Consider the following 12,614-nt stretch of genomic DNA (forward strand, 5'->3'; position numbering starts at 1 on the left):
TAAACATATTTGTGTGGGCCATAATATGCCTGTATGTGTATATGTGTATGAGTATGTATTTCTCTGTTAAAGATTTAATAGGAGGGCTTCCCTGGTGGCGCAGTGGTTGAGAGTCCGCCTGCCGATGCAGGGGACACGGGTTCGTGCCCCGGGCCGGGAAGATCCCACATGCCGTGGAGCGGCTGGGCCCGTGAGCCATGGTCGCTGAGCCTGTGCGTCTGGAGCCTGTGCTCCACAACGGAAGAGGCCACAGCAGTGAGAGGCCCGCGTACCACAAAAAAAAAAAAAAAAAAAAAAAAAAAAAAAAAAAAAAAAAAGATTTAATAGGAGATCTCATGTCTTAATAAAATGAATTAAGTTTGTTTGAGTGAAAGATTTTTCCCTTTAGAGTCAGTAAATTGTAATATGAGTGAATTTCAAAAGGATATTTATTCAACAACTGAATAATAAAACCTGCCCAATGTAGACAAAACAGAAGAAAAGTCCTCTGAGTATTTAGATGAGTAGAATGTCTGAAATATGATAGTGGTTTGAAAGGAATGCCACTTCTTACATTCCAATACAAAGAGTGACAGAAATTAGGCAAACCAGAATGTAGGAGAGGGCTTTTTTCAATTAATGCCTGTAAATGGTTTGTAATTATTATGCCAAATTTCAGCATTGCCAGCATCTGTTTGCCTTTGTTTAGTAAATTGCCTAGAAATTATTTTTACTTAATAGACTTCTAATCTATGTAACTTTTCATATTTCATATTAAATATTGTACATATGAAGTTTTAGTGGTTGTGAGATTATTAAATAACCTAGCATAGATGGAAATTCAGTTTGCATTTCTATTTGCTAATAATTAGAATTGAAATTGGGTTTTTTTGTTTTTGTTTGTTTGTTTTGCTGAAATTAGCAAGTGAATGACCCTCACAACAGAACTACAGACCAAATTAATAAATTTGTTAATGGAGCCTTTCCATCTCAGATTTAGGATTTTAGCTTCACTGATGTATGAAACTCTTTTGAAAAAATATTCACACATATATTATAGGAATTAGGTATTCTCTTTTAAATTCTCCTGAAGGCCAGTGCTGGCTAATAAAACTAACTGCTCCAGAACCAATATAAGTCAGCATTGTATAAGTCTGTGATATATCATAATTTTCATGCTTCATCTTACCCTTAAGGACATTGTCAAAGTGTCATTACTTTTTTTTTTTTAATTAACTTTCCAGGAGTTGCTCAATGAACTGCAAAAATTTCTGGAAACTGAAAAAGATGAATTAGTTTCAGAAGTTCCAAACCCACCTCCCAAGAAAATTCGACTACAAGAACTAGAAGATGGGATTGATGGGATGGATAATCTGAGTCAAAATGGAGAGGGAAAGATCTCGATTATTGAAGATGGAAACATTGCTTCCAAGAACTTAAATTTAAATGTATGCAATGTATGCCTAGGAATTCTTCAAGATTTCTGTGAAAAAGAGTTCATTAAAAAGGTAAACTGTTTTTTTATTAATGTGTGATTCGTAAAGATTTTCAGTTCTAAGGCCTAGAATTCTTGTATCCAAAGGAACAATGCCATTCGTTTCAACTTGTTTCACACAAATGGATCATTAGAACGTTTTCTTAATTTTTTTTGAAAAAAGCCTACTATTCTCAAATTACCTTTCTATCAACATGTCTGAAAATTAATGAAATATGTATCCATGTATTTCAGTTATGAGTGCTGTTCAATTGAACAAAAATGTAGCAGTTTTCCCTTTGCTGTTTAACATAACTAAGGAGTTAGAGAAAAGTTCTTCTTTAGTCATACCTTTTAGTGTCTAGAAAAGCCTAGTGTTAACAGCCTTGAGGACGGTACATGATTAAAGGTGGGATTGCTTTTTGTTTCCAGGTATCAAGAGTGCCTATTTGGCTTTATTTTGTTTAAAATCTTTTCTGAATTACCAGGTGACTTAATACAAAAGTATCTTGATATTCAACAGGTTGTTCTGCAGGTGAGTCCTGGCTCTTTTGGCACCTTGTGATATCAGTCCTCAGGGTCATATTTGGCAAATATTTGATTTCAGGATGTTTGTGAGAGTTTCCTACTCAAAGGTAAAAGTTTAGAAGTTTTGCAGTGTCATCTCCTGGACCAAAAATTCATGTTATGAAGATAAGTGTAAAAATTTCAGCAATTCCTGGGAATTTATATAATACTTTTTTATGTAATAAAAAATACTTTTTATGTAATACTTTTTTAGGTGTGCCAAAAGGTTGAGGCCTCTGGGTTTGAATTCACCAACTTGGTATTGTCAGTCTCCTTCCCACCACAGCTATCTGTAAGAGAGGTAAGGTCATTTACATACATAAAACTATATGTGAAGTACACAATAGACATTTCTAAAAAAATAAGTATAAATATTCCTTCCCATATTATATTTTCACATTTTATGAATTTATTGAATGACTGAAAGCATTCATTATTATAGTTGCTTAATGATGTTGAGTGAATGAATGAGAAAAGGAATTATTGGTTCAAGTTAGTTTATTCATCACAGTACTGCCATCTTTTTAAAAGGTCCTAATTCAGTAGCAACATTCATTGAGCGGCATGTTGGTCAGAGAAAGATATTTGACCAGGACTTCAGAGATCTTTTGGGGCAGATGTATGGGTTTTATAATGGTCCTAGGATAAGATCATTTTAATTTTGATGAGCCTTCTCTTTTCCAGAGTAAAATATAAAAAGACGGCACCTCTTTTAGTCAATGGAAAAAGGGAGAGAAATAGCCTCATATTTATTTTAACTTTTTTCTTTTGGTAAGTGAAATAAATAATAGTAGTCATTATTGTAATGTTCCTATGTGTAGAAACTGATGTGAAAACACAAAACTATCTTTGTTAATACTGTTAAATGTAGTATAGAGAAAATGGCCTCTGTAATCTCAAATTATAATGAGCTGTAAACACATCCATTTATATGTATGAGGTATATTTTCCCTAAGAATCCCAAAACATCACCTTACATCTTATACCGTCATTTTCTTTGGGTGAATATGTTTATTAGTCCCTAAAAGGCTAAAGATTGACTTAAGACTTGTTGAGGCTGGATAAATGATAGAGAAGAGCTGGGAAGTGAAAAAGAATAGAGTGATTTTAAGTAGTATCTCTGTTGATGACAAGATAATGGAGCAAATGGAAGAGTAAAGGCGGTGATAATGATAATACTGAGGTTTATAAACACTTAAAAGTCATTTTCTAGTCAATCATCAATGCATTTCTCACAGATAGGTCATCTCCAGGGTCCAATTTTGGTGGAGAAAAACAGACTTCCAAAAGCTAAGTGACTCACAAAAGCTTTCGGTGTTTGAGTAACAAAAATAGGAAAAGAAATATATTTTCTAAGTGTGGTTATATATCTTACTACCAATCTTCATCTCAAAGTTTATATTTTTACATTAAAATTTGTATTGTCCATTTTTACCACATGTGATGATTTTAACAATATTAACTTAATATGTTGAATACTTATGAAGTATTTATATTCCATATTAGAAATAGAAGATGCTGTTTTAAAAAAGAGAATTATTCTGCATAAACTCTTCTTGCTTTTATTTATTTATTTTTGTCTGCGTTGGGTCTTCGTTGCTGCGTGCGGGATTTCTCTAGTTGCGGCAAGCCGGGGCTACTCTTCGTTGCGGTGCGTGGGCTTCTCATTGCGGTGGCTTCTCTTGTTGTGGAGCACAGGCTCTAGGCACGCAGGCTTCAGTAGTTGTGGCTTGCAGGCTCTAGAGCATGGGCTCAGTAGTTGCGGTGCACGGGCTTAGTTGTTCCACGGCATGTGGGATCTTCCCGGACCAGGGCTCGAACCCATGTACCCTGCATTGGCAGGCAGATTCTTAACCACTGCGTCACTAAGGAAGTCCTTAAACCTATGTTCTTATACTTGGGTTTAGAAAAACAACTGCCAAGTAAAGGATGAGGCAGGAGTGGCTTGAGCTATGTTTAATTGGAAGATTGGGATTGACATATACACACTACTATATATAAAATAGATAATTAATAAGGACCTACTGTATAGCATAGGAAACTCTACTCAATACTCTGTAATGGCCTATATGGGAAAAGAATCTAAAAAAGAGTGGATGTATGTATATGTATAACTGATTCACTTTGCTGTACACCTGAAACTAAACTAACTATACCCCAATAAAAATTTTTTTAAAAAGAGCTGTGTTTATAGTGATGGCTTAGGAGTTTTAGTTAGTAGCCCAATGAGAATTATGGGTGTGATTAGATAAGTTCTTTGGATTTTCATCCAGATATTAGAAGTATAGTATCTGAAAAGATGAAGGTGACAATCCTTTTTTACTCAGTGCTGGCCATTCCTAGAGTACCATATTCAGATGGAATGTTCTACTTTAGGAGGAACAAATACAAATGGGAAGGCATTTTGTAGTAGTCCATGTACTAATCCCCCAAACTTGTGAATATGTTATTTTGCATTTTTAAAAAAGGGACTTGGCTGAAGTAATTAAGGTTAAGGATGATGAGATACAGAGATTATCCTTAATTATCTAGGTGGGCTCAACCTAATCATGTGAGTCCTTAAAAGTACCCTTCCTGGCTGAGGTGATGGTAAGAGAAAAAGGTGATTGTGGAAGAATGGTCAGAGAGATGCAGTGTTGCTCACTTTGAAGATAGTGGGAGGGAGCCATGAACCAAGGAAAATGAGTGGAATCTGAAAGCTAGAAAAGGCAAGGAAACAGGTCCTCCTAGCCTAGAGCCTCCAGAGAAGAATATGGTCCTATTGACCCAGTGAGACCAGTGTCAGGCTTCTGACCTAAAGAACTGTAAGATAATAAATTTGTGTTTTAAACCACTAAATTTGTGAGAATTTGTTATAGCAACAATAGAAACAAACACATTTAGATGAGTGCATTTAGAATGTTGGAGACATCTGAACCCCGGTCACAGGAGCTGCTGCCAAAGGAACTTGGGTTATTGAATTTGGAGAATAGATGATTTAGTGGGACGAATTTGCTCTGCTTAAATATTTGAGGGGTTTTCTCCTGGAGAGATAAAGTAATTTTCAGCTGTAAGGAGGATTATCCAAAACAGGATAGACTGTTTTCAGGAATGGTGAGTTTTCTGTCACCAGAATGTTTAAGCCAAGGCTGGGCAGCTACTTGGCAGAGATATATATATATAAGGAAGTTGTAAACCTATAGTTGGTTAGACTAGAGACTTTGTTCAGCCTTTACAAACTTCAACATCCTATATAGTTTTAAGAAAAATATTTATTATAGTAATTTTTAAATGTTACCTTATATTCATGATTGATTCCTCTAAACTCCTACACCACATTACATTACTGCCACACTAAAATTACCATAGAGTGAATAACCCAGACTTATGCTAATATTAGGCTAACCTGGTGTTGATGGGAAAAGAGCATTCCAAGTAGGTCCTTTTAAAAGTAAGCACTTTAAAGTCCTGTTCTTCTAGGTTTATCTTTACTAGTACAGTTCAGTAGGGGGCAATATTGTACTATCAGTTTGGCCTACTGGCCCCACCTCAGGAGCAGCGTGTGGGAAACAGTTGTGTACTACTGACTTTTTTGGTTTTTGTTTTTAATTTTTATTGGAGTATAGTTGATTTACAACGTTGTGTTAGTTTCTGCTGTGCAGCAAAGTGAATCAGTTATACATATATCCACTCTTTTTTAGATTCTTTTCTCACATAGGTCATTACAGAGTATTTAGTAGAGTTCCCTGTGCTCTACAGTAGGTCCTTAATTACTACTGACTTTGAATGTTAATTGTCCCTTAAATGTTACTTTGATCGTATGAAACACCTACTTCTCTATATGCAGCTTGGTATAGTTTGAGTTTTATTTATCAAATCAAAACCTTTTTTCTCTCATTTGTTATACTTTGTAATATTTCCATGCTTTGCACTAAGTACTATAAGTTATACACAGCCCTAGAAAAGTAGCCAAAAATAAAAGCAGTACCATTTCTGTGGTAGCAGTTTATATTTACAAAATTGTTCTTTTCTTAAATTCTGACAAATGGGTATTCAAAAGACTTTGGAGTTTTACTTAAATCTGTGCAGTCTTAACCAGTTTGGGACCATCATCTCATTAAGAATCTAAAGAAAGCAATGACTCCCTTGTCCTAAAAATGCATGTATTCAGAATTTTGCATGTATTTACATAGACCCCTTAAACTCCCAGCCATTAACCTAGGATCTTTCTTAATTGGACACTCCAGTAATTTTCCCCCTCTGTAATTGATTGATGTGCTTACTTTTTCTAAAGGGCAGTGTTTTTTCTAATTATGATTAGCTCATAGTACAGAATTTGATGAAATCTCTTTGACTTCAAGTACAGAGAGCTACACTTTCAATTTCATATTGTATGTGTAGGCCTGAGCTGGCTATCTTCATTCATTAACCCAACTCTCTAATTTAGCATGCATATTTTCTACTTTTTATTCATTTTGCGTGACTTCTTAATTTTTATTTTGTATGACAAACACCCTGCTTAAATCAGTTTCTGTTCTCTCTTACCCACCATTTAGTACCAACTTAAGGTTCACTTCAATCAATAAATTTTCTGAGCTTACTAAGGAGTTTTCAGACTTTGTAACCCTATTTTTTGGTTAGGTTAGTTAGTTAAGACTTGCTTCAATCTTTATGTGGTCCATTTATCCATGCAAAGCATTTTTACAAGGTTGCTGAATGAGGCACTGAAAAACATGCAAAATTATAGCAATCACTGTCTCGGCCTCTCAGGGATTTTTCAGTAGATTTTTTATGGATGGGTTGGGGGGATGTAACCTTGCTAATGTTTTGCATATACAGGCTGCAACATTTTAAGCCATTCAGAGGACATGCAGCAGACCCATCTTCCTTATGAGAGGTGACCCCAATAGCATACCTCTGTGAGCACAACATCAGTATATGGAAGCCTGCATGATCAGAATCACAGAATCATAGATCTGTAGGAGACCTTGGTGACCATCTAGCCTCATTGAAAAATGACATGTATATGGTTGTGATTTGTCAGAGCTCTGGCCATGCCACCACCCCAGGTATAAATCCCTTAAAACCTACTGAGAATCTCTGATGGAGTCCAGGAGTTCCCAACCTTTTAATCTCTGAAAATTTAACGGATCCCCAGTGTCTGTGAATTGGAAAGAAGATATGTTTGGATGATTTTTTTCAGCCTCACAGATTGGGATTACTTCACTAATCATCTCACTCATCTCATGTGAAGGGGGGAAGACCAAACCTTGCCCAATGTGTCACATTTATTGGAATTTGGGTGTGTCTCCCTCATTCATGCTCTTTTTTTTTTTAATCCACACCATCTCTCCATCTTTTATACTTAGGTGTGTTTTATTTACTTAACCACCTTGGCTCTATGGGCATTGCCTTTTCTTAACTACTGCACTTGTTAAGCCATACACTCGAGAAGGATCAGGGGACAAAAGAATGATAAAATCTAGGCAGAGCTGTTGCATCAGGGGGAACATGGGACTAGACATGGGAGCAGGTTCAGGATTCTGTTACTCCATCTACAATTGGGATGTGTGTTCCAAGGAAGAAAAGATGAGTGACCTGTGATTAGTCAAGGTCTTTGTAGAACCCAAGTCCTCGTTAGTTTAGGGTGGGCAGTCAGCAGTCCAGCTGTCAGGGAGTCAGAGCAGGTATTGAATAGGTTTAATAACTCACTATTAGAGGGTACAGGTGCAGGGAGACCAACAAATAAAGCAAGAACCCTTTCCTGAAGTCACTGAGCATTGTAGCAAGGAAGAACAAATCATATTCCCACGAATGAGATGCCATGGTGAAGTAGGACAAGGAGCAAGGCTAATTCTAAAAACCATCACAATAATGTATACTGGATTCAGGAATGCAGTTGGCGGAGTATTCAGACATATGTTTAAATACTTGAAGATGCGTATGTTTACTTCCTAGCTTTGCTTTTTTCTTGGCCTGAACCAGCTAAGTATAGGCAGAGGAGGCAGCAAGAAAGAAAAGGTTGCTATGGCTAATCCACCAGTGTGGGTGGTTGAGAGGTAGCAGGGTGTGTTAAGAGCATGAGGCAGCCTTAAAATTTTGAAGTTTATGTTTTAATTTGTATGGTCTTAGTCTCATTAATTGTCACATTTTGCATCTTTAAAATTTTTAGTGAGAAATGGTTATATAACAGAGTTAATAGGAATACAAGATGAAGGAAACCCTTTTTCTATTTCCCCATCAAATGCAACATATTTTCACATTGCTACTTACCAACTATTGAGTTCCTTATCAAACTTTCCTTTTTTTCATTCAGTTTTAGGACTGCATGGCCTAGTGGACTAAGTTTCAGAAAAAGGGAGCTTCTAAATTAGACTCTATTTCAGATTTCTTTTGTTACATAGAGAAGTCATCTCAATTACCCTTTTTGCTGAGATCACCACCATGTTTTAGACTTAGTAATTCTGAACTACTAAGTTATTATTTTTGAAAAATCATTCATAATTTATATATACAATATATGTATATAAAGTGATAGTTTATATGTGAAACAGCCACACCACCACAATGTGTGCTTATGTTTTAGGAGCAGTAAGATACAACCCCTTTCTTGGAAAAAACAAGGGGCAGTAGCTGCCACCATTTATTATTTGTAGGTCAGTGTGCTGCCTGTGCTGTCTCATTTAATCATAACAACCCCTTGAAGTAGGCAGTGTTATTCTATTTTACAGATGATGAAATTGAAACTCAAGGTTACACTGCTAATAAATAACAGAGCTAGGATTTAAACGCTCATGTATCCAACTCCAAAGTATATGCTTTTGATTATTGCTGTGCCCTACTTACTACCTACACTGTGATTTGGTCAGATAGATATCAGAAGTGGGTTATTGTGTATCTGTGTTTACAGGAGAGGCTTAGTCTAGGTTTTGACCTTTACACTCAAATGGTATAGTATCTTCAAAGTTAGGGAAAGGATTCTTGGTAAAAGTATATATATATATTGGGCTTCCCTGGTGGCGCAGTGGTTGAGAGTCCGCCTGCCGATGCAGGGGATACGGGTTCGTGCCCCGGTCTGGGAAGATCCCACATGCCGCGGAGCGGCTGGGCCCGTGAGCCATGGCCGCTGAGCCTGCGCGTCCGGAGCCTGTGCTCTGCAACGGGAGTGGCCACAACAGTGAGAGGCCCGCGTACCGCAAAAAAAAAAAAAAAAAAAAAAGTATATATATATATATATATAATATATATATGTGGAACCAGAGCTCTTGTAATATTTTAACAAGAGTAATAATTTAATGAACATGATGATAAACCACCAATTTATTTGGTGATTCTCTAAAATTACAACTTTGAAAGTAAAATTAAAATTACATTTTTTAGCACTTTCCCACCACACTTGAGCTCAAGTTTTGTTATCAGATGATTGGAATAGGTACAGAAGAGGTTTTAAATCAAATATCTTTTTACAGCAGATGTCTTTTTTTTTTTTTTTGGTACGTGGGCCTCTCACTGTTGTGGCCTCTCCCGTTGCGGAGCACAGGCTCCGGACGCGCAGGCTCAGCGGCCATGGCTCACGGGCCCAGCAACTCCGCGGCATGTGGGATCTTCCTGGACCGGGGCACGAACCCGTATCCGCTGCATCGGCAGGCGGACTCTCAACCACTGCGCCACCAGGGAAGCCCCAGCAGATGTCTTAAAATAGAGGAATTTCCATTCACTTTTGTGAGGAGCTACTTCTGTTTTTCCTTTAATCTTAGGACGATTGGTAGGTGTGTGTGATGATGAATTATTATGTTATTCCCTTAATAATTAAAGGTGGGCATGTCAGGATTTCAGCCATGTCCTTTTGTCATGTGTACTTCCAAATATCCAAAAAGAGAGAGCTGGTGCCACCCTGAAGTCAGACAAATCCAACTTCATTATTGACTTCTCAGAAATCTCTTTCTTGAGAACTAGTACTGGTACTTTCTTACCTTTAAAAAAAAAGAATTAGTAGTATTGATTAATGGTAGTGCTACAGCTGCTCCTGCTTCTTTTTTTAAAAAAATTAGGTTGTACTGCTTAAAATATTGGATGTTATCTTTACAAATCTTTGCTTTTATTTTTTTAAATATTTATTTATTTATTTATTATTTTGGCTGCACTGGGTCTTAGTTGCAGCACGTGGGATCTTCGTTGCGGCACATGGGCTTCTTAGCTAAAAATAATAAATAAATATTTTTTTAAAACCCCTCCAAACTCACAGATACAGAGAACAGATTGGTTGTTATCAGAGGGAAAGGGGGTTGCAAGATGGATGAAATGGGTGAGGCGGGTCAATTGTATGGTGATGGATGGTAACTAGACTATTGGTACCGATCACTTTGTAGTATATACAGATGTCAAATTATAATGTTGTACACCTGAAGCTTATATAATGTCATATACCAATTTTATCTCAATTTAAAAAATCACAGCTTCCCTGGTGACACAGTGGATAAGAATCTGCCTGCCAATGTAGGGGACACAGGTTTGATCCCTGGTCCGGTAAGATCCCACATGCTGTGGAGCAACTAAGCCCATGCACCACAACTACTGAGCCTGCGCTCTAGAGCCCGTGAGTCACAACTACTGAAGCCCGCGTGCCTAGAGCCCATGCTCTGCAACAAGAGAAGCCACCGCAATGAGAAGCCCGTACACTGCAACAAAGAGTGGCCCCCACTCACCGCAGCTAGAGAAAAGCCCGTGTGCAGCAACGAAGACCCAACACAGACAAAAATAAATAAATAAAATAAAAATAAAAATAAATTAAAAAAAACTCAACTCATTAAAAAAAAGAATCATAATATAAAATAGTTTCTATTTAGAATTCAGTTCACATCTAGGATTTAAATTTTTTGTGAAGCTGGGGTGTTATGTGTATTGATAATATTCTGTTCATTTGGTATTATCACTATAAATTCATATTAGAAACTGTGAGAGAATGATTTTAGTGAGACTTTGGATCGTATTTCTGAAAGCATTACCTGGTAGAATCTCTCCTTATGAAGAAAGTGGGCATGTCCACTCAAGCCCTATTGAATAAATCAGTAACCAGGAACGAATGCTAAATTGGTATTCCAAAAGATTTTTTTAAATGCAGACATGTATTCAGGGCACTTCTTTTGGATACATTTTTATTCATGATGCAACCTGAGTTATTTTGTAAATAAGATTAAGATGCACCACATGTATCTTTTGAAGGGCTTTTAATCATACTCACTACAGGTATAGTGTAATGAATCAGAGTGAGTGTTCAGATAAACAATATTCAATTAGCATAGAGACTCTTTTTTCCTGAGCTTGTGATATAGTACATCTATTGGATAGCTTGTTGGACATCTTAGGTAGTCTTTTTCCAGTTTGTTTTGTCTTTCATGTTTCTCACATTTTAAGTAATTGCCTCATAGGAAACACAGAGATTACATGATGTGAGTCCTTGAAGTTGAAATCTATCCTGGAATAGAAATATTTTCATTTTCTTTTTAGCAATTTATGTTATTATATTCATCAGCATTTAACCCCTTCCTTCTCACAGATAACCATTGTCTTTACTCCTAAAGCTAGAGTTGAAATGGGCCTGATTTTGAACTTTATATAAAATGGAATCATAACATGATAAATCTTTTATGTCTGGCTTCTATCATTTGATGTTATTTTTAAGAGATTCATTCATATTGCTATGTGGAGCTGTAGGTTGTCATTGGTGTACAGTATTTAGTTGCATGAATATACTGCAATTTATTCATACTACTATTAACAGATATTGAGGTTATTTCTAGTTTTTAGCTACTTTCAACAGTGACACCATCAACATTCTTTTTTTTTTTTTTTGCGGTGTGTGGGCCTCTCACTGTTGTGGCCTCTCCCGTTGCGGAACACAGGCTCCGGACGCACAGGCTCAGCGGCCATGGCTCGCGGGCCCAGCAACTCCGCGGCATGTGGGATCTTCCTGGACCGGGGCATGAACCCTTGTCCCCTGCATCAGCAGGCGGACTCTCAACCACTGGGCCTCCAGGGAAATCCCATCAACATTCTTGAAGTTTATCCTAGTGCACATATGCAGGAGTTTATCTATGGTATATGCCTATGAGTGGAATTGCTGAGTCATAAGGAATACACTTCTTTGAGTTTATCAGATAATGCCAAACTGTTTTCAAAGTGGTTGTACTAGTCTACATTCCCACTTTCATTTATTTTGATCTTTAATTTCTTTCAACAATGGTTTACAGTTTTCAGTGTACAGATTTCACACATATTTAAAATAATTTGTCCCTAAGAATTTCATTGTTTTGGGTGCTCTTGTAATTGGAATTGGAGTTTTATTGCATTTTCCAATTTTTCATTGCTGATCTGTAGAAATGTAGTTGGTTTTTGCAGACTTGTAACCTGCAATCTTGCTAAACTTTTAAAAATAGTTCTAATAGTTCTAATAGTTGTAGATTCCTTAGGATATTTGACCATGTTTTTTATTACAAATTCAGTTTCTTCAGTTGATAGTGGGTTATTCAAGTTTCCTGTTGCTTCTTGTGTCAGTTTTGGTTATTTGTATCTTTTGAGGAATTTGTTTCATCTAAGTTGTCAGATTTATTTTCAT

At 36.7% G+C, this 12,614-nt stretch overlaps 1 protein-coding gene across 2 annotated transcripts in view; it reads left to right on the forward strand.

Moving 5' to 3' along the window:
• Positions 1–12,614, forward strand: part of PUS10 (pseudouridine synthase 10) — a 66,778-nt gene that overhangs the window by 4,511 nt on the left and 49,653 nt on the right. Inside the window, exons 3-4 of one of the 2 annotated variants that reach the window (XM_079721210.1) lie at positions 1,224–1,487; positions 2,235–2,321. In XM_079721210.1, coding sequence (XP_079577336.1) covers positions 1,224–1,487; positions 2,235–2,321 — 351 coding nt within the window. Of the gene's footprint in view, positions 1–1,223; positions 1,488–2,234; positions 2,322–9,675; positions 9,769–12,614 lie in introns of those variants that run through there. The other variant, XM_079721211.1, reaches the window with a different exon arrangement.

Source organism: Hyperoodon ampullatus (genome assembly GCF_949752795.1).
Source record: "Hyperoodon ampullatus genome assembly, chromosome: 15".
NCBI classification, from domain to species: domain Eukaryota; kingdom Metazoa; phylum Chordata; class Mammalia; order Artiodactyla; family Ziphiidae; genus Hyperoodon; species Hyperoodon ampullatus.